The sequence below is a fragment of the Petaurus breviceps genome, unplaced genomic scaffold (genome assembly GCF_028583685.1).
Source record: "Petaurus breviceps papuanus isolate PSGF00001 unplaced genomic scaffold, PetGlider_PUasm1.0 186, whole genome shotgun sequence".
Classification (NCBI taxonomy): Eukaryota; Metazoa; Chordata; class Mammalia; order Diprotodontia; family Petauridae; genus Petaurus; species Petaurus breviceps.
Window position 1 is genome coordinate 58,794,548 of NW_027185798.1, and position 27,122 is coordinate 58,821,669.

Genomic DNA, 27,122 nt, shown 5'->3' on the forward strand with positions numbered 1-27,122 from the left:
GTCCTATCGTCTCACATTTCTTTTGTCTTCTGGTACTCACTAAAAACTAGATCTCTCCTGAAGATATCACATCTCTCAGTACCCTAAGACCAGCTGTTCCTTCTGTCTCACCCCTTGAATCACTGGGTCATGAGGAAGGCGAAGGCGGACAAGCATTTACTGAGTGCCAGGCACTGAGATAAGTACTTTATAAAATATAATCTTATTTGATTCTTATAATCACCATGCAAGGTAGGTGCCATTATTATCCCCATTTTAGAGTTGAGGAAACTGAAACAGATGGAGGTTAAGTGATTTGTCCAAGAATCACACAGCACATAAGTGCCTGAAGATGAATTCGAATTGGACCTTACTCCATGGGCAGCATTCTACCCACCATACCACCTAGCTACATCAAGGAGGAGGAGGAATGGTTATAATCCTTACTCCTTCCTCTTAGACCCTCCCTCTGTCACTCTTACTCGCCAAACGTATTTCCTCTTTTAAAATTCCCTCCATCTGGTACAGATCCTTGTTGTTGTTACCTAAGGGCCTCTCTTGTCCTTCCGCAATGAGTTCAGTAGCTGGTTCACAGTCTTCTTCTCCACCTCAATGCCTTCCTGTTCAAACACCCTGATCTCCCACTTACTCAGTCTGCTCAGCTTGTGTATCTTGTGTCCTCAGTCTACTTCAACAACATAGGAGAGTTCATCCTGCCGATCAGTGATATCAAACTTAAATAGAAATGAATCCCACGTACTGACTTAGAAAACTACAAATTAACATTACCTATGTTGTATTTTTATTTCTTTTGTTAAACATTTCCCAATTATATTTTTATCTGTTTCAGTCCACACTCAGGAATTTTGTGAGCCCCCTGTGGCCTTGCAGGCTAGGAGTTTGACATGTCTCCTGTAGACCACCCCTCCTCCAAATCAATTTCCCCCCAAGGCTCTGAATTCCTAGCTACAATTACATCAATGTCAGGCTAAAGGCTCCTCCTCACGTTCCTAGGTCCATATTTTGGGATTGTTCTGAAGTCTTTGTGCCTGTGGTCTAAGCTTTTGTGGCTCAAGGACTTGCCAGCCCCTTCTATTTATATGACACAAGTGTTTCTCATAGGGACAGATTCTCTCCTTTCTGTGGGTCTCCTAAACTCTGTTTGCACATGGGCCTGGTAAGTGGGAAAACTTTCAACATGAGCTCTCCAGGCACTTTGCACACAAGCCCCATGTGATTCCTGCTATTCCTAGCTTTGTCATGGTTTAAAATTAGCACTGGGCTGACATGACAGTCCTCTGGGTCGCAGTGTGGCTGAGGATCTGGATTGCTTTGGAGTATCACTGGCAAAACCCATCCGTAACCTCTCCCTCGCTGAGCAATCAATGAGTTTGGAAACATCGCCAACCCTGGTGAGTTTTTCTGAGTTCTTCTTCCCCTTTGTACTCACTTACAAATGTTTGCCTTTGAGGATCCAGTTCCACCTGTGCCTGTGCTAGCCCAGTCAGAACAACCCAGTTTGGGAACTCAGTGTAAAACCTGTCTCTTGAGAGGTCAGAGAGTAACTCTTCTAGAAAATGAATTTCTTTCAGGCCTGATTTTTTTTTACTTTGTTGGTTTGTTTTTATTCCCGAATGCTCTATAGAACCTGCTAGTCCTGGAATGTCATTGCCATGGGCCTAGGGTCCTGTGTGTCTCTTTCTGTTGTGATAATAACACAAGGTAGGAGGACTTCATTTCCCTTCCATTTCCCAGGATATGTGTTCTTTCCACTCATGATTCAATACCCAGTTTTCTCTCTGATACAGATTATAACTTTTGAAATGATCTGAAACTATATGCTTCTAAATGCTCCAGACTCCCTAAAGGTCAAAGGAGCAGGTGATCTTTATATCAAACATGTATTTATTGAGCACTCATTATGTGTAAGGCACCAAGGATACTAAACCCCAAAATTAGTCTCTGCCCTTAAAGAGCTTAGACTGAGGTTCAGGAGAAAACATGTATAGAGGTATATGCAAAGTAATAAAATGTAATTTCAAGAGGGAGAATTTGCTAACTGGGAAGGAAGGGGAGAGAACCAAGAAAGGCATCATGTAGGCATCATTTGAGCTGAGGTTTGAAAAATCTAGGGAGTTGTGGAGGGAGAGCATTCCAGGTGTGGAGGACAGCCTGTGCAAAGGCCTGGAGATGGGAGATGGGAAAGCTTTGATTCAGATGTCAAATTCTGGATGCAGACATAACTCACAAAAGATAAGGAGGCAGTAAGGAGTGGTGATTTGTACCATCAGAAGGAATAGCCCCACCAAGGAGATTACAAGTCAATGGAAATTTCAATCAACAAACATTTCTGTGCGCTTGTACCTGGCCCTATGGTAAAAATAGCAATACACCAACAAAAACAAAATGGCCCCTGTCTTCATGGGGCATATATTCTCCAGGGAGATAATATATACACATTTAAATATACATAAAATATGTGTCTTGAAGTATTAAATTATAATATTGAAAAGCTTAGCTCATGTCATCTACATGGAGCCTTTCCTGATCCTTCCACCTCATATTTATTTTGCATATGCTTTGCATATCATACTTGTATCCTTCATAACATGTGGGCTCTTTGAGGATATAGACTTCCATTAAAAATTTTTTCTATCCCTTGTGGCTAGCACAGTGCTTACCACATAATAGGTATTAAATAACTTCTTGCTGATTTGTTGATTGAATAGAAAATATAGCCCCATTTACAGCTATTGGCTCAGAGATTAGATCATTTTAGGGTTGGGTTGCTCAAGGAAAATAACAGGAAAGGGGGAATTCTGACAATATAATATTTGGTAAATACTTGAAGAACTTACAATTTAAAATTTAAAAGACATTGGTCTTTTAATGACATTTTAACACCCCACCCATCAACTTTGAGCCCAGGGTCACTTCTGCACCATGATGATACCTTTAGTAAGCAATATGAATATATCCTAATAATGATAATCTGATTAACAAGAACAAGTTCCACCAATTAACAGCTGAAGATATCAAAACTTGGGAAAATGGACATGTCAAACATAGTTTGAAAGGACATAAGTCTCAGTGGGACTCATGCTGTTAAAGGCATATCAGGCAGCTTTCTCTAAAACACACCCAGAAAGACTCCTAGACTGCAGCAAGATCAGGCTGACCACATGGTCACTCAAAATCTAAAAGGGGCTTTACCCCACAACCCTACAAATATACAGATGTACAACTAGATCCTGATTTGTGTATGTAGCAAAGACCCTAAAACCTCAAATGCATATTATATATATGTTATAATGATTTTATAATTTTATAAGTTATAATTACGTAAAATGTGGTGATCCTTTCCATAGAAATATGCTGTAGCAATTTGAATAATGCCATCAATTTAGGAGATTCATTATTCATGCTAATTAGAAACTAGCTGTACAAAGTGAAAGAACAGTTAAAGAGAAAAAGATCATGTATGAGGAACATCTCTAAGCCTCAGTTTCCTCATCTGGTAAACTCTCAGTTTTCACTAGTATAAGCAACTCTCAGTGAATAAATTCCCTCTTAAAAAGTTTCTTGAGGGGAGGAATAGATATCACAAAAGCTGAAATAGACAATTTTTAGAACGTGAAATTAAAAGATTTTTGCATGAAAAAAATCAGTATAGCTAGAATAAGAAGGGAAACTGTTGATTTAGAGTAAAAAAAAATCTGTCATCAAATTCTAAATTGATAAAATTCTAATAAACTTCTTATAAAATTCTAAATTGAGCCCTACTTTTTGACAAAACTGACATTTGACTTGCAGTCTTCAGTTTTACCATGATAATAATAGCTAATATTTATATAGAACGTACTATGTGCCAGGCACTGTGCTAAATACTTTACAGTTATTTCTCACTTGATCATCACAATTCCAGGACATACATGCTATTATTAGCCCCTCTTTACAGATAAGGAAACTGAGGCCAACAGAGGCTAAGTCACTTGCCGAGGATCACACACACAGCTAGTAAGCATCTGAGGCTGGATTCAAACCCAGGTCTTCCTAACTCCTCCAGTTCACTACTCTTATCTGCTTTGCTTACCCTCCAATTCATATTCACAGGTCAGGTCTCCTTGGGGATGGGTACCCCACGTTCAAGGTTATCTTTATGTCCAGACTCCTAAAACTGCAGCTTACAAGCCCCAATCAATGTGTTCTTCTTTTGTTAATAGACCAGAAGACACAATAGCATGAAATAAAGGCTTTTTACTAAAATGGCATAGTAAGAAAAGCAGCAATAAAATATCTTACCTGGGGTGTACTCTTCTCTTAATAATCCCAGCATTATTTGGAGAGAATGGATGCAAATGGAGTTCAGAAGGAGAGAAGAACACATATAGGGAATGTATGAACATAACACCCATGTACAAAGAAGGGCAACTTATGTCTCATATACTGCAGGACCCCAGAAGACATTTTCTTGTGCATCTCTCCTGGGCTTTCTATGTTGGGTAGAATCTCTGTTGAGCTGGGTTTGGAGCTCTGTTGCTTGGTCATTACTTGGTAGATCGTCTCCAGCCTAAGCCTTGCATAAAATCTTGGCATTGGGTACTGCTGTGATTTTTTTAGGAAGATTAACACAGCCTTAGTCTTGGAGCAGCAGGAGCCCCCACAATCCTCTAGAATTGAGGTCTCTACTCCATGCCTTGTCACCTCTTAAACAGCAGGATGCTGGCCTCGAATGCAAGGCTCTCTCCTTTTGCCAACTCTTCTTGAGTTTTATAGTCTCTGAATCTCCTGTTTACTCATAAATTAAGTGGGTGGAAAGAATGGACACCCAAAAGGCCCACTTTCAGAAGGACAGGTCATTGCTTCTGCCAATTGCTTTTCCTGACCACTTCATATGCAAACCTGGGCACTCAAAATCTAAAAGGGGCTTTGCCCCACAATCATACAAATATACAACTAGATCCTGATTTGTGCATGTAACAAAGCCCCTAAAAATGGTTTCGTGTATTCAAATGCATACTGTACCAAGTTATAATTATGTAAAATGTGGTCATTGATTCCATAGAAATAACCTGTAGCAATTTGAATAATGCAACCAGTTTAGGAGATTCATTTTTCATACTAATTAGCAACTAGCTGTACAAAGTTAAAGAATAGTTAAAAAGTAAGATCATGTATGAGGAACCTCTCTAAGCCTCAGTTTCCTCATCCGAAATAAGGATGACAGTTCTTATATTACTGCTTATATTGCAGAGTAAGGACAAGAAAAGCATTTGGCAAACCCTAGAGAATGATAAAATTATGGTTACTCTTAGATTAAGGACCACTGGACCTGTTGTCTACCCTGTAATTGAAACTTCCTCTATGTGTTGCCTTCTCTCAATAGACATTTAGCTCCTTGAGAACTGGGGCTGCCTTGCATTTCTGTTTGTATCCCCCTAGTACTTAGCACAGTGCTTGGCACGTAGTAAGCATTTAATCAATGTTTTCCCTCCATTTTTTCATTCATTCATTCATTCATGCTTCTTCCTCCAATACCATTAGGTCCACTGGGAGATGGTGTCCGCATTTCAGTCTCTGATGAAATTGGCGACCCTCTTCCTCATGTGAAAGAACCATGACAGAAACTACAGTTTGTACAGGGGCCGTCCATGCTGCTAAGGAAGTGTGGGAAACCAGAATCAAGAAGCACACTGAAGACCTGAAGCGAGAAAAAGAATTTCAGCAGAAGTAGGTTCAAAAAGTGGTTATTAAAGAGCCTCACGCTCTGACATTCTTGGGAGCAAAAAGCATTTGCATCTGTAGCTGTGCTTGACAAACACAACTCGGGAGCCTTTCTAGGCAAAGTCGAAGGACTTTGTCTTCGATGTCTTCAATGATGGTAATTGTGATGTCTGTGACTCTTCTTGTTCTTTTGGCCACTCACCATCCTCCCAAAGAGCTAAATACCTAGTGTCATCCAAGGCAGCTCCTAATTTACCACTTAGGACTGACACTCTGGTTTTTCTATGCAAAAAAATGCCATAAGAAAGTGCACTGTGCAGCTTGTCATAGAGATGAGTCATCTTTTTTTCAGTGGAGTTCCATGTATTTGGGTAACCTGGGGTCATTGTTGTGGCCTAACATAAGAATCTGGCCAGCTCTCCTTTTTAAATTGTTTTTAATGAATTATTTATTTTCTCTTCCTTCCACCCTCCCAACCGCAAAACAAAGCCAAAAAAACCAAATAAGCCAAAACCAAAAAAACTGGTGTAACAGATGTGCATACTCATCCAAAATGAAAGTCCATATTGGCCAAATCCAAAACCCCATGTCTCATTCTGCATATTGGAGGCACCAAGGTGCCACAGTGGATAGAGTGCCAGACTTGGAGTCAGGAAGACCTAAATTCAAATCTGACCTTAGACACTTACTAGCTGTATGACCCTGGGCAAGTCACTTACTTCTCTCAGCCTCAATTTCCTCATCTGTTAAAAAGAGATAATGATAGCACCTACCTCCCAGGCTCATTGTGCAGACCAAAAGAAATAATATTTGTGAAGCACTTTGCAAACATTAAAATACTATATAAATGGTAGCTATTATAATCATCATTATCACCATCTCTATGACAGGAAGTGGGTCCAGCTCACCTCTTTCCCTTGCTGCTGCTCTGGTTTTAGGTTATTTTCCTAGGTGCTATGGCACCCACCTCCAATTCTCTAGCTAATGATGACTTTTCCAAGACCACACATCACCAACAACACCTTGTGGTGCCTGCAGGTCTGGCCACAAGCCCCTTGGCTCCTCTCAGTCCTCTTACAGGTACTGGGACTACCTCTATGCTACCTGTCTCCTTCTTGTCTCCCTCAAAGGTCTCAGTTAAACAGAGATCCAGATGAGGAAAGGTTAGTCAGGAGAGGTTCAACTTTTCTCAATTAATCAGTCCATCAACAAGCATTTGCACCAGAGACAAACTACTATGTGAAAGGGACTATGTTAGATGATGAGGATACAAAGACAGGCAGTCCCTGCTTCCTTAAATATATTGAAGGAGGCAAGGTGAACATATACAAGTACGTGAGTAATAAACATCTATAAGATAGACACAATATGAAAAACAAGGCTGTTTAATACAAGGGCATTGAACTGAAAAGACTAAGGGCACTTGGGGAATCAGGAAAGACTTAGTGGAGAAGATGGTGTTTCAGCTGAGCCTTGAAGGAAGGGAGGCAATGGGTGAAGAGGCATTCCCAACGTCTCTGTGCTTTTCTCTAAAAGCAACGCAGAAGGTAACTGCTCACCTGAGATCTTACATTTCCCAAAATCACAGAACCACCATAGAATCTGAGTTGGGAGTGACCTCAAATGCCATATAGTCCAACCCATAGATGAGTAAGAATACACTCTATAACCTATCAGACAGATGATGTTTTTGCTTGAAAACCTCTGCTGCCTGGTTAAGAGAGCCCATGCTCAATTGTTAGAGAGTTTTCCCTTACAACACCCCCCCCCCCCCAGTCTTTTTTTTTCTGCTTGCTCTCATTGCTCCCAGTTATGCTTTCTGGGAACAAGCAGGACAAATTTAATTGCTCTGATTTTCCTTTTCTTCAGGCTAGACATCTTTCATATGCCATAATCTCAAAACCCGTCACCATACTGGTCACTCTCCACTGGAGGCTTTCTAGCTTGTCATAATCTCTTTTAAAATATGGCACTCGGAGAACTGAACATTCAGATATAGTCTGACCAGAGCAACAATGGACAATCTCTCTCCTTTTTTGACTGTTATATCACACTTTTGACTTACATTGTTTATTGTGCTCTAAAAGCCCCTGTTGTTTTTCAGCCTTATCTCCCCGGTTTTGTACTTATCAAGGTTATTTTTTGAGCCCTGATGTATGATTTTACATTTATCCCTTTAAAATTGAAAATTTTTTTTCAGCCTTGTATGTTAGGTTTTAGAGATCTTTTGGATCTATGATTCTGTGATATGGGGTTTTTTGTGTGTGTAGATTCACTATTTGGCAACAGTTTGACATGTACCTATAATTTTTAAAATCTATTTTATCTTTTCCCTAATTACATGTTAAAGCAATTTTTTTAACGTGGCCAATAATTTGTCCTAATATCCAGAGAATCTGTTACATTAACTATTATTGCTGTCATTTATTATTTTATAATTATGAATAAATGAGTAAAGCAGTTATTAAGCACTTATAATGTACAAAGCACTATGCACAAATAGGAAAGGAAGACAGTCCTTGATCTCGAGGAGCTCACATTCTAATTGGAAAGAAAGCATACAGAGAAGGTTTCAACTGCAAGTCCTGGAAAGGTCACATGGTCCTAAGGGTGCAAAGCAGACATTAATGCTTCTTCTTTAATGTTATTTCCAGCTTTAAAATAATATCGATTTCTGATGCTGAAACATTTGACGGTGGCAATGACTTTGATGACAAGAACCTTCTTTTCTAGGTCCTCAGTAGCAATGGTTGTAGCATCTTCATGAACAGTTAGTTGCCAGGCTGTATCTCTACAAGGATTGCTTCTGAGGATTATGGCTGAAGGCATTGGGTTGGAAGCATTGCTATTCCCAAGGCTCTTGGTCTCAGGTTCCTGGGCCTAATGATGTTCTAGCATCTCCTGGTATCTACTCTTACAATACAGTGTATTTTTATGAAGTACAATAGTAGTAAATATAAAATGCTTCACTTGAACCACAAGAAGAAGAAGCCAATACAAATGTAGGATGGGATAGACAGTAGGTCATATGAAAAAGGTTTTAGTGCACTACAAATTACTCTACTAGTCATTAAGGATACAAAGGCATGCCCAGCACATGAAAGGAGTAATACAGGGATGCAGAAAAAAGTGCTTTGGGGTACAAGCGGTGAAAGGCAGGAGGAGTCAATGTAGGCTTCTTGGAAGAAGTAGTATTTGAATTTAGTTTTTAAAAGGAAAAGAATTCAGAAAGTGATGAGTAGAAAGTGAAATGTTCAAAGCTTAGGATGATGATGAGGAAGAGGAGGAGAAGAAGAAGAGGAGGAGGAAGAAGAAACATTTGTAGAGCACTTAAAGGTTTGAAGAGTACCTTTCATATATTATCTCATTTGGTCTTCACAACAACCCTATGAGGCAGAGAGTATATAGAGTATGTTTTAGGGAAACAGAATCTGATTTGGCTAAAGCACAGAATCTTCTTTTCCAGCGTAAATATTCTGAGTTTTTTTGTTTTTTTTTTTTCAAATGGTCCTCAGATGACATGGTTTCTAGTTTCCTTACCATTCTGGTCATTCTCCTTGGTACTCTTTCCAGCTTTTCAAAGTTCTTTCTAAACTATAACTTCCAAAACTTATAATATCACACGTGTGGATTGGCCAAAAAGACCATAGCCTCTGACATTCTAGAGCAGGAGTTCTTAATTTTTTTTTAATCCAACAAATATTTATTAACTGCCTATATGTGCAAGACACCATAAAGGATGGCAGAGGTACAAAAACAGACACCTTCCCTAAAAATTAGTCCTTGACTTGACAGAATACATTTTGTTGGGTAGATGCAACATGACTTCCTTAATTGGTAACATTTTGTATCTCTAGATGGATGGATGGATGGATGGATGGATAGATAGATATCACACATTCACGAATTCTGTGAATATTACCTTATTATCACAACAGAATTCATGCTCTTTGACTTCAGGGACTTTTCAACCTTCCTTTCTTCCTTCTTTTAAAAACATTTATTTATTTTTAGTTTTCAACATTCATTTCCACAAGATTTTAAGTTCCAAATTTTCTCCCCATCTTTCCCCTACCCCCCACCCCAAGATAGCAAACATACTGATTACCCCTTCCCAGTTCTTAACCTTTTTTGTGTCATAGTTTCCTTTGACAGTCTGGTGAAACCTACTGACCACTTCTTAAAATTATGTTTCTAAATGAACAAAATAAAATAAAGGCTTATAAACAAAACCTATTATATTGAAATATAGTTGAAAAAATAAAAAAATTACATGTTCACAGACACCCCTGAAATCTATTCATGAATCTCCAAGTTTAGACACTTCAAAGATCTGGAATATTATTGAGAGTAGGTGTACTCTCCATTGACAAAGTTCACAATCCCTATATATAACATTTTAGATCATCTTTGAGATGGCCGGGACCAGCATATTAATTTTCTTGCTGACAAAGTGTTACTGAGTTTCTCAGTTTTTGTGTTTAGACAACATATAACCTATTCCCAGGCTTTTTCAGATTGGTAGGATCTGTAAGAGCTGGTCTTTGCTGGTATAGCCTTTAAGAAGTCAAGGTCATGGGGCGGCCAGGTAGCACAGCGAGTAAGAGCACCGGCCTCAATGTCAGGATGACCTGGGGATCGAATCCGGGCTCAGACACTTAGCACCCACCCAGAAACACCTGGCCATGTAACCTTGAGCAAGTTACTTAACCCCAATTGCTTTAAAAAAAAAAAAGAAGTCAAGGTCATGATCACGTCAAAATAAAGCCTCAGAATAGGACTTAATGGGAGGAACATATATGTAGAAATTCAAAACATCTGCCCTAATATGAAAAGTTATTTCTAATTCATAAATGATATAAGAATCTCAACATTAGTTTAGACCCTGGTTTCTGTCACTGATAATGGAACCAAGAAAAGTTTTGTGGAAAAGTGTGCTTATCTCTGTTCATATCAGCCTTGAAAGGTAAAGAATGAAGAAAGGGAAACTCCATTCAAAATAGCTTCAAAATACATAAAATATTAGTCTATAAGAGCAGAAGTACGACACAAATACAATTTTAAAACACTTTTTAAAGACATAAAGAATGATTAAGTAATTGGAGGAGCTTTTATTGCTGATGGTTGAGCATAAAAAGAAACGATGTTATATGATTTTAATGACAAATTTTGTCCCCAAAGAAGAGATGAAAAAATGTATCTCCTGTCCTTCATTATAGAGGTGGGAATGGAGAGGGTGGGGCATGGGACTATGGATATTGCATATACTGTTAGATAATGCTGAAATGTTGGTTAGTTTTGTTTAATTGATTTGGAGTGCTGGGAGAGACTATTTTCAGAAATGAATGTGATATAAAAACAAGTAATAATAAAAATAAGATAAATAATTATACTTAAATTATATTTTAAAGGAAAGTTAGGGATATATCACCAAAACACTCTTAATTCTGCATCTATTTTCCATGAATCTATCTAAATCTTTGAAAATTCAATCAACAAGCATTTATTAAACATTTACTATGTGTCAGGAATTGTGCTGAGCACTGGGGAATACAAAGAATAGGGTTTTTAAAATACCTGTCTTCAAGGAGTTTATATTTGAATGGAAAAAATTATATTTTTAGTCTATATCAATTCTTGACATAATTCCCCATAAATGTATTTTTCATAGTGTAAAGTTGCAGTTATACAGCTGAGTTTTTGGATCCAATAAAAATGTTTTTCATTCAACTCTATTAAATTTTTACATCTCATTGTATTTGGTCTTTCATGCTATTTAGTCTAATCCTAATTCAGTCATTCATTTAGTTACTTTTTCCAGCTTTATTTCATCTAAAAATATGTGCCTTCATCTAACTCTCTGATAAAATTATTTTTGGTCAAGGATAGAGCCCTTTAAACTAATAGAGACATACTATTCAGGTTGATGCCAATCCATTCATAACTGCTATTTGGATCCAGCCATTTAACCAAGTTCTTAATCTAACTGTACTGTTATTCTAACTAACGTTCTCCATCTTGTTCACAAGGATTTTGTGTGAGATTGCTAAATAGCTTGCTATTGTCAAAATATGTCAGGTATATTATATCTGTGACATTTTCCTTATCAATCTCATCACTGTTTTTAAAAAAGTGATAGCAAACCATAGATCTAGAGTTGAAAGTCATGTCAGAGGTCATCTAGTCCAACCCCCTCATTTTACAGTTGAGGCAAAAAAGGTCCAAAAGACTAAATGAGCTTGCTAAAGTCACGTAATGTATCAATGGCAATATTTGAACTCTGGTCCTTTGACTCCAGAGTCAGTGATCTTTCCCTGTGCCAGGCTTCCATAAAATAACCTATATAGTTACTAGAGAACTTGTTTGTTACTTAGCTTTTCCTTTGTAAATGTAAATGATCACAACCTTAGCATTTATCCCAGAGCTACTAGATGATTGTACTATCTTAGCCTAATGGGAAAATTAACATATAATCATAGCAGTTACATATAAGAGCCCTTTAAATAAAGGGAATTTGAAGTTTAGGGGCATTGAAATATTAGTACCTTCCCAAGTTTCAGTATTACCTTTGATCAAAATGCTGTTTATCCTGAGTCTCTAATGTGGAAATTTAAATGCTTTCCATATTTTTTACTAAAATTAATTCTTGGTCTCCTAGGCTAGTTCGAATCTGGGAAGAAAGAGTGAGCTTAACCAAGCTGAAGGAAAAAGTCATCAGGGAAGATGGAAGGGTCATTTTAAAGATAGAAAAAGAAGAATGGAAGGTAATCAGAGGAAGTGACTTTCAATGACATTCTACTTGTTGCATTCTCTTTATAGAGTTTATAGTGTTCTGTTCATAAGCATTCTGCCGAGATGGTAACTGGGAAAACTTGCAAAAAAAATTAGGAAAACTCAAATTAAAAATAAAAAAATTAAAAAAACAAAACAACTGAATGTGAACCACACAAACAGCTGAGGAGATGTACCAAATTCTTCTAAAAAAATATTTTCCTCTAAAATTTCAACTCAGTCCTCAATGTTTACATTAGCTTTGTCCATATTGAACAAAGTTAGTAGTAATAATTTAGCTATGAGTTTTTTTAATTCTAGTTTTCACCTTTCTCATTCAATGAGGTACAGGAACAAAAGTTTCTACCAATAAAATATTCACCAAAATGCTGATCATGGTAAAATAGCCTCCACGTGAAAACTCCATAGAATGGGAATGGGGGGAAAAAAGGAAAATTTTCATTTTTCATTGAGATTACAAGATTTAGAGCTAACAGGAACTATGGCAGTCATTTAGTCCAAACCCTTCATTTTATAGATGATGAAAATGAGACCTACAGAGGCTATGTGATTTTTCTAGGGCTGTATACTTAATTACGGTGTAGGAGGTAGCCATGGGTATACTCAAAAATATTTAACAACTGGCTTTTCACAGGACATACTTTTAAGTTTAATCTACAATATTAACATTTTTTCCATCACTTTAAGTTCAGACAATCAATAATACAATAAATCAAGTCCTTAATTGTAGCATTTGACAATTTCCAAGGTACAAATGCTCATACTGAAATTTTAAAATTGGCTCTCGCCAGTAAGAGCTGGCTCCAGCACACCCCTGGGAAAGGGCCAGGTTATGAAATCAGGTCTTCTTGATTACAAGTACAATATTCCTTCCACTACACCAGCTATCTCTCTTGTACCAAAATGTTTCATTTCCATGCTATTCCCTCTGCCTGGATTGTCTTCCCCCTTCTCCATTCCCATATACCCCATTGGATTCCTATGCATTCTTTGAAGTTCAGAGCCGAACTAAAATGCTACCTTTCTTAGGAAACATTCCTGTATCTTTCCAATTTGTTGAAAATTTGCCCCCCTTAAATCACACGGAACTTTGTTTATACTTCTTTATTTATTAATATTCTTATTTATTTAATTTAATTTTATCTATACATTTTTGTTTAAGGGTATGTAGGGGTACTAGGTAGCTTGGGGTCAGAAAGACCTGATTTCAAATTTGACCCTGAGCAAGTTACTTAATTAACCCTGTTTGCCTCAGTTCCTCATCTGTAAAATGAGCTGGAGAATGAAATGGTGGACCACTCCAGTTTCTCTGCCATGGAAACCTCAAATGGGGTTATGGAAAGTTGGGCATGACTGAACAACACCATTTAAAGGTTGCAATGGACTTTATGTATTTTATCCTCACAACAGTTGTATGAGCTAGGGGCCAAATCACTCTCTTTCCTGGTAATAATCAAGGAAAGAAATCCTGTAAGCCTCTAGGTAGAAGAGTAGTTAGCATGGGGTGGCTAGGTGGCTCAGTGAACAGAGCACTGGCCCTGGAGTCAGGAGGACCTGAGTTCAAATCTGGCCTCAGACACTTAACACAAAAACTAGTCGTGTGACCTTGGGCAAGTCACTTAACCCTAATTGCCCTGCAAAAAAGGCAAAAAAAGAGTAGTTAGCGATAATAGGGCCCTATGTAATTGCTGCAACAGAGTAGAACTACATCATGAACAAGATGGTAAGAGAAATATAAAAAGGGATATCATCTACAATTCATAAACTACTCCAACACTGAAGCTCAATAAATTTACTATGGTTATCAAGCTCAAAGCTACATATCTATTGTTGTCATTGTAGACTAATAAAAAGGAGGCCATGATCTCCAAAAGCTCAGCGATGATGACTATAGTAAATGGCAAAGAACAAGATCCATCTTCTTTTTAAGTCCTCAAATAATACAGAGTTAGAATCAGACTAGTAGTCTAAAAGACCAGGATCCCCAAAGAAAGATATTTTCAAGGGGCAGACTTTTTTTTTCAATTGCCATTAGGTTCAATCTAATGTTTCTTGTGAGGTCTGATCTTTCCTTTGTGCATATGGGTATATTTTTATGCTTTTAATTATTCAGGATTGATTATTGAATTTATTTGTTCTATCTTTAGAGGCAATAAGGAGAGAATTTCAAACTCACAGTGGTCAAATATGCCATTTTTCTTAGGAGGATTCATAGAGACAGAATTTTGATTTGGGGATTATTCATGGGTTTCCAATACCTGTAACCATTCTATTTTTGTTCTTTTGTTAACACGAACAATCCAAAATGGTCTGGGTATGCCTGAATGTGAATTCTCAGGATATGAATTCTGTGCTAGCTAATGATAATAGAAAAAAATAGTTTAAATTCTAGTTTACTTAGTGTTTGAAGGATTAAAAAGTGGAGGAATAAGTTTCTTGAGATTTGGTAGTTATGCAAAATACTAAAAAAATAATAATTGAGGATTCCTAACTTTATACCTCATCATAAAAATGTGGTGATACTTCTTTCTTGAAGGCTATTCTAGCAAAATCATAAAGGTTAACAGGCTCTACTTAGCTGACAATGTTTACTGTATAGACCCAATAATATATTTTATATTATCTGATGATCATTCTCGCTAAGCTCAGGAAAATCATCTCTAGGATGGTTGCAGGGGGATGGATTGTTTGACCACAGCAAAAACCAAAGACCACCTACTAAGGCATACAGGGTTTTGTGACTGGCATCACTGGAGGGAGTACCCACAGATCCTTGAATTAAAATCAAAGGTCATGCATCTGGACCTGGAAGGGTCCTCAGAGGTCATTTCGTCCATCTCCCTTATTTTACAGATTTGGAGACTGAGGCCAGGGAAGTTAAGAGACTTACTCTAGGTTGCACAGGTAGTGAGGGTCACTCAGAAAAAAAGGATATTTTTATAATAGTTTCAAAACCAAAAATAGTAACTAACATTTATAGAGCACTATTGAACTTTGCAAAACACTTTACAAATATCATCTTCTTTGATTCTCACAATAGTCCCATGAGGTGAGTGCCATTTCTATCATGGTCCCATTTTACTCATGGGAAAACTGAAAGTAAGAGAGGTTAGGCGAGTTTCCCAGGGCCACATAGCTAGTAGGTGTCTAAGCCAAGATTTGAACTTGTTTTTAGGATTCCAACTTTGCTACTCTCTACTCTAGACCCACAATAGCTCCTCTGTAGCCATGTTGATTTTCAGAAAACTAGTATACTATAAATTAAAACAACAGCAACATCTAAATCATAAACTAATTCTGCTTCTAATTCTTTTCTCTTTGGGTTTAGACCCTTCCTTCTTCTTTACTAAAACTGAATCAGCTTCAGGAGTGGCAGCTTCATAGAACGGGCTTACTAAAAATTCCTGAATTCATTGGACGATTCCAGAGCCTCATTGTATTGGATTTATCCCGAAATGCAATTTCAGAGATACCTCGAGGAATTGGTAAGGCATTGTTATTTCATGTCAGGATTCTTCAGCTGTAAGCCTGATTTTTGTCTAAGGATCTGTGGAATAAAGATATTACTTTTATATAACATATTAATTACCTAAATAAGATAGAAAAGCTGCTTTAGATGGAGCCAAGGAGGGCCTCATAAGTCAAGTTTATTAGAATTGTTCACTGAAAATCATTTGTTTAAAAAAAAACATAATTATTTTAATTCAATTCAATAGATATTTGTTAACTGCCTAATATGTAGTGGATACTGTGCTGCAACAGACTTCGTGTGCTAAGATGAAATGAACAAGAGGAAGGATTTCATCTTACAGTTTGGGAAAGATGCTAAGATGCTGACATAAAAGCAGAAATGCAGCATGGGAAATTATCTTGACCAAAACTGGTCAATCATGTGTCTGTTGTGGTCTACCATCCTACCTACAGGCTTCTTGGTTTGAAATAATCTTTCAGGGTGATACTGAACATTTTCCTGGCATTAAAAAAAGGGTGGGAGGGATCCAGAATGAAGTGATAGAAGAGATAAGTTTGAGGACTTGAAAAGATCATAAGGATGGGAACTTGGAATTCATTTTTCAGAGATAGCTTTGAAGAGAGTGGTAGCACAAATAAAATCAATGAAGCTAAAATTAGAAGGGAAGCAGGTAATTGGGGGAGGGGTATCTTCTGCAACAAGTTTCTCCCATAAGTGTCTCATTTCCAAGGTACATAAAGACTGCTTCAAATTTATAAGAATAAGAACCATTTCCTGACTGATAAATGGTAAAATGAACCATCAGGTTTTTTGGTTTTTGTTTTTGTTTTTTGTTTTTTGGCAGACAATTGGGGTTAAGCAACTTGCCCAAGGTCACATGGATAGTTTTTGTGTTAAGTGTCTGAGGCCAGATTTGAACTCAGGTCCTCCTGAATCCAGGGCCGGTGCTGTATTCACTGCGCCACCTAGCTGCCCCTGAACCATCAGTTTTTTAAGGAAGAAATCCAAGGTAAAAAAAAATGTTCCAAATCGGGATGGCTAGGTGGTGCAGTGAATAGAGCACTGGCCCTGAAGTCAGGAAGACCTGAGTTTAAATGTGGCCTCAGACATTTAACACTTATCAGCCTCAGCCGTATGACCTTGGGCAAGTCATTTAACTCCAATTGCCCTGCCTTCTCCTTTCCAAAAAGAAAAAAAAATTTCCAAATCACTATAATTAGAAAAATAAAAATTAAAGCTACTGTGAGGTTTTGCCTCTCACTTGTCAGATTAAATAAGGTAGTAGAAAAAGGAAAATGATGAATACTGGAGGGGATATGGGAAAATCTGTACATTCATGTATTAACTAGCTCAACCATTCTGGAAAGCAATTTGGAATTATGCCCAAAATGTTACTAAATTATACATACCCTTTGACTCAGCATTGCCACTGTCAAGCCTACCCCCTAAGATATCAAAGAAAGAAGAAAAGGACCCATATGTGCACAAATAATTATAGCTGCTCTTTTTGTAGTGGCAATGAACTGGAAACTAAGAGGTGGTCATCAACGAGGGAATGTCTGAACAAATTAAGGTATATGAATGTACTGTAATACTCCACTGTGCTAAAGTAAATGAAGATGAGGCAGAGCCAAGATGGCGGGCTAAAAGCAGGAACTTGCTTGAACTCCCGCTTCAAACACCTCCAAAACCTATAAAACATGACTCTAAACAAATTTTAGAGCTACAGAACCCACAAAGTGTCAGAGAAAAACAAATATTCTGCTGAAGGCAGCCTGACAGGTGGACAGAAAGGGCCTATTGCACCAAGCTGGGAGCTGAGCACAATCCCATGTGAACCATATGGGCACAGACCTGGGGCGGCCCAGACCAGTGGCCCAGACCGGCCAGAGCTGACTTCACTAGAGTGAATCACTGGCAGTTGTGGTGGTTTCCAGAATTCTCAATACATAAACACCAAAGATAAAGTAAAAGGTCAGTGGGAAACCCTGTTGATCCAGGGTGAGAGAAGAGAGCAGTCTGGCCCCTGCCCCTGGGGCGGTGGAGGTGACAGCGGCTGCAACTGCTGCCACTGCTGCTGCTTCTGGCTCCCGGCTTACAGATCATGGGGGACCAAGTGACTGTACAGAGGGCATTTCCAGGAATCTCTTTGCTGGCACTGAGGCAGGATTCTCCTGCTTTACCCTGCTTGGATCTGGGTCACAGTCTTGGGTGGTTGTCCTGGAGTGAGGAGTGCTGGTGTGGCAGAGTTTGTTGAAGCTGTGGAGAGAAAGTCCTCCTCACAGTTCTGAGGCAGGTGCCTGGAGGAAACTCTTGACAATAGCTGTGCAAAACCCCAGCAATTTGGGAGACAGTACTCTCTACTCTGGAAGTAAAGTTCTACTGTGGCAAAGAGCTCAAAAGTCAAGTAATTGGCTGGCAAGATGGCCAAACAGAGGAAGCACAATCAATCAGACCATAGAATCCTTTTTTGGGGGACAAAGAGGATTAAAACATAGAAACAGAAGAAGACAACAAAGTCAAAACTCCTACATCAAAAGCCTCCAAGAAAAATATGAATTGGTTACAGGCCATGGAGGAACTCAGGAAGGATCTTGAAAATCTAGTAAGAGAAGTAGAGGAAAAACTGGGAAGAGAAATGAGAATGATGCAATAAATTCATGAAAAACGAGTCAACAGCCTGACTGAAGAAAATAACTTCTTAAAAAAATAGATGAACTCAAATGGCAAAAGAGGTCCAAAAAGCCAATGAGGAGAAGAATGCCTTAAAAAAAAGATTGGTCAGATGGAAAAGGAATTTCAAAAATTCATTGAAGAGAATAATTCCTTCAAAATTAAATTGGAGCAAATGGAAGCTTTATGAGAAATCAAGATACTACAAAACAGATCCCAATGAATGAAAAAATGGAAGGCAATGCGAAATATCTCATTGGAAAAACCACTGATCTGGAAAATAAATCCAGGAGAGATAATTTTTAAATTATGGGACTACTTGAAAACCATGATCAAAAAAAGAGTCTAGACATCACCTTTCAAGAAATTTTCAAGGAAAATTGCCCGATATTCTAGAACCACAGGGCAAAATAGAAATTGAAAGAATTCACCAATCGTCTCTTGAAAAAGATCCCAAAAAGAAAACTCCTAGGGATATTATAGTCAAATTCCAGAGTTTCCAGGTCAAGGAGAAAATATTACAAGCAGCCAGGAAGAAACTATTTGAGTATTGTGGAAACACAATCAGGATAACACAAGATCTAACAACTTCTACATTAAGGGATAAAAGGGCTTGGAATATGATATTCTGGAAGTCAAAGGAGAAGGATTAAAACCAAGAATCACCTAGCCAGCAAAACTGAGTATAATACTTCAGGGGAAAAAAGTGATATTCAATGAAATAGAGGGCTTTTAAGCATTCTTGATGAAAAGACCAGAGCTGAACAGAAAATTTGACTTTCAACTACAAGAAGCAAGAGAATCATGAGAAGGTAAACAGGAAAAATAAATCATAAGGAACTTATTAAAAATGAACTATTTACATTCCTACATGGAAAAACAATAATTATAACTCATGAGACTTTTCTAAGTATGAGGATAGTTGAATATATATATAAAATGTATAGGAGGGTATATGTGTGTGTGTATATATATGTATGTGTGTATGTGTATATGTGTGTACATGTATACATAGACAGAGGGCACAGTATGAGTTGAATATGAAGGGATGATATCTAAAAAATAAAATTAAGGGGTGAGAGAGGAATATATTGGGAGAAGGAGAAAGGGAGAGATAGAATAGGGTAAATTATCTCACATAAAAGAGACAAGAGAAAACTGTTACAATGGAGGGGAAAAGCAGGAAGATGAAAAGGAATGAGTTGTGATAGTAATGGCAATTAAAGATTCCCCTGTATTGGCTTGGTTTTCAAATTGATTGTGTTAAAACCCAGAGTTTGTTAATCCCACCTGTGGGATGGGCTTGTTGATGTGAAAAGAAAGTCCTGAACTGGGAGGAGCTGGTGACGTAGATTGGGAGAGACACAAGAGAGAGGCGGAAGATCTTTTTTGGTAGCAGCACCTCGTGGAGAGAGAGAGACTAAGAGAATTGCTGGTGGCCGCTTTGAATTGCCCTGGACTTTTGAGACCTGCCCCCTGAGCTGCCAAGGACTGAGGAGACATGGCTGTTTTGCTGGTACTTTGTCTGTCTGTTTTGATGTTATTTTGCCAGATTTGTCCACTGGTGAAAGACTGTCCTTTTGTTGAAGAAGTCCTGGAACCTGGCTGTTCGCTAAGAAGCCCTGAGACTGTCCTGCAGACAGAGAGTGAATACTGTCCACTGGTGAGGGACAGTACTGTTGTTGCAGGGGTCTGGAGACTGTCCTGCAGACAGAGTGAATACTGTCCACTGGTGAGGGACAGTGCTGTTGTTGCAGGGGTCTGGGAGCCTTTCTGTTGGTTCAGAAGCCCTGAAGAAGGATTTTCTTGTTGTATGTTTACAGAAATCCTGGGAGAGGGCTTTGCTAATGTGTTCAGGGGTTCTAGGACTGTTCTACAGACAGAGGATAAATTCATGAAGGGACTGGCAATGTATCTTATGGCCTTGCTAAGCCTTGTCTCCCCAGGAACTAAGATTGCTGAGAACTTGCCTCGTGTCAAGATGAAGAAAAGACCTCCATTTGGGTATTAAGTGCTGTGTTTAAACTTGATGTAACTCTGGGGTAGATTCAATTGTGATCCAGGGGTGGGGAACTTTTGACCTTATGTTTGGAAACTAATCTCCATTTGAGAAGAGGGGCTTTGTGGTGGACTTAATTAAGGTATAGCCTAGGGGTGGAGAAGTATTTAGAACAGAGATTTTGTAATTGATTGAATGATTGGAAGGTCCTGGGGTGGGGTAGTACTTGGAGATTATTTAATCACACTTAGTAAATGCTGTATTTTGAATGATGTCATGTTTTGATCTTCTCTGTTCTGGGTTTGTTACTGAATAAAATAGAGAGCACCTATGCTGGTATTTTGAACCTGGGAAGTTGCCTTTGCTTGGTATTATATTACATGAGTCAACCTAACTCTCATTGGATTTGGCTTAAGGAGGGAATAATATATACACTCAACTGGGTATTTTATTCCACAGGAAAATAGGGGGAAGGGGACAAGAAGGAGGATGACAGAAGAGAGGGTAGATTGGGGGAGAGGGTAGTTAGAAGCAAACACTTTCAAAAAGGGACAAGGTCAAAGGAGAAAATAGAATAAATGGGGGGTGGGATAGGATGAAGGGAAATATAATCTTTCACAATATAACTACGATGGAAATGTTTTGTGTAACAACACATGTACAACCTATATTGAATTGCTTGTCTTCCCAGTGGGGCTGAGTGAGGAGGGAAGAAGGGAAAGAATCTGGAAATCCAATTAAAAACCAATATTAAAAATTGTTTTTTACATGCAACCAGGAAATATGATATATAGGCAATGGGGTGTAGAAATCCATCTTGCCCTACAAGAAAGTAAGGGGGGTATGGGGGAGGACACAAGAGAGAACAGATTGGGAGAAAGAGTGTTCAGTATACTTGCTATATTGGGGTGTGGGTAGCGGAGAGACAGGGAGGAAAATTGTAACTCAAAATCTTGTGGAAGTGAATGTTGAAAACTAAAAGATAAATAAATAAACTTATTTTAAAAAATTAAAAAAAAAAGAAAATGAAGGTGATAGCTTCAGAGAGATGTGGAAAGAATTGTGTGGAGTGAGCAAAACTAGGAGAATGACTTATTCAATACCAATAGCATCATAAAGACAAACAGTTTTTGGAAAACTTAAGAGTTCTGATCTTAAGAATTCTGATATAATAATCAATCATAATTTCAGATCAAGCATTTAATGACCAAGCATGATACCCACCTCTAGGGTGTATAATGATGTTTTTTTTTGGGGGGGGGGAGTGCAACTTGGCCAATGTAGGAATTTCTTTTGATTGATTATGCATATCTGTTTACAAAAGTGGTTTGTTTTTTTTTAATGGGTGGGGAGGTGGGGAAAGAGAAAATAGAGCTTTATTAATTGGGGAGAAAATTAAAGTTAAAAATATAGAAAGAAAAAAGTGAAACTAAGACATTGTATAATACTTTTGGATGCTTGATTTTATGACCATTTGTTTTGTCTGATGTGTGTAGGACTACTGACGAGGCTTGAGGAGCTGATTCTCAGTTATAACAAAATCAAGACTCTTCCCAAGGAGCTGAGTAACTGTGCCAGCTTAGAGAAACTGGAACTTGCTGTCAATAGAGATATTTGTGACCTTCCACAGGAGGTTAGCTTGATATAGCTTCCAATAGAAATATTCTCCATTCGTTTCTGGTTTATTTCTCAGTTGTGTTGGAGGAAAAAACATGAAACTTGAAAAATAATAGGTTGATTTCAGTTTTTAACATGGAATTTGGTGGAAACATTTTAAGTACATTTAATTAAATAAAATAGAAATCAGTTTTTAATTAGAGAGTTATGATTCACTTCAAAGATAGTAATTGTGAATCTTGAGCATTGAAATGGAAGTAGAATGACTTATTTTATAATTGTTTATGAAATGAGGGTGCTCCCAGTGATGTATGAATGTGACACAATATTAAATATCCTCCTTGACAGATTCCTAGGCTCTGCCAGGCCACAAGCAAGACAGTAGGCTTGATGAAATGCTAAACCCTGATCTATGTGTGACATGTTGTCATGCTATTAACCAACTCTAAATGTGTGTAGATAAAAAAAGAATACAGCGTAAGCACTCAGAACCAATGGAGGAAATTATTATAGAATCTCGTCTTGATACAGTAATATGCTTGAGAATACAAACCTCCAAAGTGCTAAATATTTTAATTTTTATGCACATATTCAATTTCTAGGTCATATCACTCCCAGAATGGAGGATTAGACATTTTCTCCTTACTCTCAAAAATTCCCCAAAGTAGGAATTTATGTATAAGAAGTAAAGCCATTGTAGCTGTTTCCGTAGGTCAAGACCTCAAGTAGCCCAATGGAACAAAGTTATTTGTTGCACCCGCTACCCCATGCCCTACTCTCTGGCAAGGAACACAACCAGATTCACCAGCTTATGCTTTGAAATCCACTCAACCATATCTCTGCTGCTGCTGTATCTTTGTCAGTATACCCTGTCTCTATTCTCACCCTTCCATTCTGCGGCAACAAATAGCAGACTTCAACTTTCTCTACCCTCTTATGAAAAAGGAGGAGGTATACGAAGACAGGAACATGCTCTGCCTGGGTGAGCAGCACACGATCAAAGAACTAAAAACACAGGGAACCAGGCAGATGCCAGAATGTATGCAGGACTGCACTAGGCCTGAATGAAAGGAGACTGTCCAATTGGGACCTGCACTATCATACCCTTAGGGGACTGAGCTCCATAAAAAATGAACTTCCCATGGGAAAAGAGGCTGAGACAACTTTGTTGCCCAGCCTCTGGGGACAAATCCCCAATCAAAGAGAAAGGAATAAAAAAGTGAGCAATAGAGATTATAATGGGAAAAAAAGATAAAAAATCACCAAAGATCTCTGGAGGAAGAAAACTCAATTAAATATCTAGTGCACAAGCAAGTAAATTAGAGTTCTTATGAAGAACAAGCATCTATAAAGAGCTTTTCAAACTTTAAAGTGGTACATAAGTGATATTTATTATTACATAACCATCAAATGTTAGATGTTAAAATGACAATGAAAACATTACCATGGAGTAAAAACATAATAAAACATGCCCATTCTCAAGATGTAGGAAACCTTTCAAGACTAGTTACTATAAACCTTTATGCTTGGGTATTTTGGAAGATATCATTCACCTTTATTTACTGAGTACTCTCTTTGAAGAATTTATTTTTTATTTTTGCTCTTCCTAGGCTTTCCAGTTGCGTTTTTTCTTGTTTTGTTTTGGGTTTTGTCTGTATGTTGTGCTACAGTGATAAGAGCTGTGCCAGGTATGATAGACTTACCTCAGCTCCCTGACTGGAACTCTAGTTCTGAAAATCTTCTTTCCTTTTCAGCTCAGCAATCTTTTGAAGCTCATTCACCTTGATCTGAGTATGAACCAGTTTACAACAATCCCTTCAGCTGTGCTACACATGCCTGCCCTTGAGTGGCTAGACATGGGAAGTAACAGACTTAAAACACTTCCTGACTCTATAGACAGGTAAAGTGATAATAATAATAATTTTAACTGGCTATCAACCAATGTCCTGATTTTAGGGAAAATATACAATTAAACTAGTAACATCTTATGCTACTTTTTAATACTGGTAAATTTTTATATTCTAGATGATCAAAAGATTTTGGGGGGAACTTAAATTTGCTATTTTGCAATTTCCACCCATCATTCCTGGTGTTCTTCTAGAGAATAAGTTTGGCCCTGCTTTGGTGATTTACAATCTATGGACCTTGTATTTTAGTGAAATTCTCCTATTAAGTAGCACAGAGGCAATACATCCCCAAACCTAGGATGTATTGTTGTGGAAAATTTATGGGATGACATAGAGAGGAGTTTCATAGGATGGGTGGCATGAATGGACAGCAGTTTGCATCTTTGGAGGGAATAATAGTTCATATTTATAGTGTCCCAAAAGTCTTAGTTCAATTGTAAGATTTTGTTTTTAATGCTTAAAAGCATTAAAGAACTATATACAGTCAATCCTCAACTTTTGCAGGGATAACACTCCTAAAAACTGGCACAAAAGTAAAAAAAAATGTGAATATTGATATATTGAACCTACGGAAAATAAGGGGTTAGGTTCCTGTGACTACTAAAACCTAGTAATTTTTTCACTAGAGATTGCTGAAAATACATTTTTCTGCATACAATTTTCTTTATAACAAAACATTATTTCTGATAATATTGCTTCTCCTAACACAGTAATCAAGGAATAGCCTATTAAATTCAATACAAAAAACAAAATTGGTCACATGCAAAACTTTTTTTCTCACAATTCCCTAGAATTCTGTGACTTTTTGTATTGTCTCAATAAAATTTTTAAAAATTGAGCCGATATTCACTTTCCATAACAAAATCTACAGCATCATAAATACTGTACAGAAAATAAAATTCTTAAAACTAAAACATTTTCACCTGAATCTTGCCTTCCACTGTATCAGATGGCAGTGTGAGGGGGTTTTACTCTCTTACTAGGAACCTCTCTATCATGGCTGTCCTCTGAAAACCAAGAGGGAGGTTGCTGGGACTTTGGCCACTGCTGTCAGAAGATTCTGAGACTGGTGAGGTCTTGACATCATCTCCAACACTCTGTCCTTGATGGATGGTGGACAATGTTAGAGATCATGAAGGATGCACCAGTTTGAAATAATCTGCAGTAACATCTGCTTCTTTTGCAATGTGAGATCCTTAGGGGTCTTCCAGCCAACAATGGCTACTGACATTCCAGCAGGAAGTTTATCTAAAACATTTATTTTCTCACTAAGAAGATCACTAAGCGGCATGACTGACTTTGCATGCTTGGCCTTAGAGTCCAAAGAATTAGCGCTATGCTTCAGGGGCATAATTGCAACACAAAACTTGAGTGTTAAAGGCAAATAATGGAAATATGCAACAAATGCACGGCTTTTTATAAAGGTAGGGTGAACAAGACCAGTGAAGCTCCCAGCAGATACCAGTTACTCCACAAACTTGCCTGCACCTGGCCTCTTTTTTTCTGTACTGCACATAGCTGTGAATATGCATGTCTGCCCACATGAAAGTGAAAATGAGGTTACTAACAAAAATCAGTGAATGCTTGGCGTAAGGAAAGTTCAATGCGGGAATGTTGAGGGTTGGCTGTATTATTATTAGCTATTATTATTTAGTGATAATAATAATAGCATTCATATAGAACTTTAAGGTCGGGGTGGCTAGGTGGCAGTGAATAGAGTACTGGCCCTGGAGTCAGGAGGACCTGAGTTTAAATCCGGCCTCAGACACTTAACACTTATTAGCCAGTTGGGCAAATCACTTAATCCCAATTGCCCTACCTTCCCTCCTCAAAAAAAAAAAAAAACTTTAAGGTCTGCAAAGCTCTTTATTACATATATTATTTCATTTGGTCCTTATAATAATCCTATGCTATTATAATTTCCATTTTACAAATTAAGAAACTGAAAGAGGCTGAGAGAATTTAAGTGACTTGCCTACGGTTATTCAGCAAATAATTGTAAGGCAGAATTTGAATTCAGGTCTCCTTGCCTCCAGGTCTAGCATTTTATGCATTTATGGACTAAAGTATCCATAGTGATAAGAAATACACAGACTGACATCTTTGGTTTTATTTTTTTTAAGCTGCTATTTTCACGGTGTATATAATTAATTGTCAGAGCCTTTCACACTTTAGAATGGAAAATCTACATACATTATGGCTCCAGCGGAATGAAATTACATGTTTGCCAGAAACCATCAACAATCTAAAAAACTTGGGAACTTTGGTTCTCAGTAATAACCAACTGCAAGATATTCCAGAGTGCATGGAAGGAATGGCAAATCTCAGGTAAAAATCTTGTTGCAAAGTATGAACTAGTGACCAGAAAGTTACCTACACAATCCCCACTGGTGGCAGAAAAAGATAATTAAGGGCAAAGATTTTCATTCAATTTGTATCTTTAGGCTCAGCCCAATCTAAGCTATTCAGGGCAACAGCCTTCATATTAATAGCAATAGCTCCCATTTCTATAGAGCCTTAAGGTTTACAAAGTGTTCTCTTCACAATAAGCCCATGATGTGGGTAGAGCAAATATTAATGTTTGACAGATAAGGAAACTGAGGCTCGGAGAGGTTAATTAATGTTCTCCATTGAAATCCTACTCTGAAGCTTAATTATGGATTGGGGGTGACTGGATCTCTTATTTTGTAGAGGAATATAACAAATTTACTGTAATAAGTTTAATCTGTAGGTAAAAGAAATTTTTTTCAGTTAAATAGATTTTTGTGGTCGACCAGACAGGAATCAGCCTCTAACCTTTGGTGTGATGGATGGCTCTCAGTCCCTGGGAAATAGTGGGACCTCCAACAAATCTAAAAAGTTATCAATCAATATGAAACATAAATCCCTCAGTGAATACCTGGTGCTGGTCAAAGCAATACCCTTAGCCAGAGGGTAAGATCATTCAGAGAGCAAAGGA

General features: G+C 37.9%; 1 protein-coding gene across 1 annotated transcript in view; it reads left to right on the plus strand.

Moving 5' to 3' along the window:
- The first annotated feature begins 896 nt into the window (after positions 1-896).
- The window catches only part of LRRC39 (leucine rich repeat containing 39), a 35,460-nt gene continuing 9,234 nt past the window's right edge, over positions 897-27,122 (plus strand). Inside the window, exons 1-7 of the mRNA XM_069090538.1 lie at positions 897-1,391; positions 5,524-5,709; positions 12,362-12,467; positions 15,824-15,980; positions 22,136-22,272; positions 24,011-24,156; positions 26,339-26,491. Of these exons, the coding sequence (XP_068946639.1) occupies positions 5,597-5,709; positions 12,362-12,467; positions 15,824-15,980; positions 22,136-22,272; positions 24,011-24,156; positions 26,339-26,491 (812 nt within the window). The 5' untranslated portion in view covers positions 897-1,391; positions 5,524-5,596. The remainder of the gene's footprint in view (positions 1,392-5,523; positions 5,710-12,361; positions 12,468-15,823; positions 15,981-22,135; positions 22,273-24,010; positions 24,157-26,338; positions 26,492-27,122) is intronic.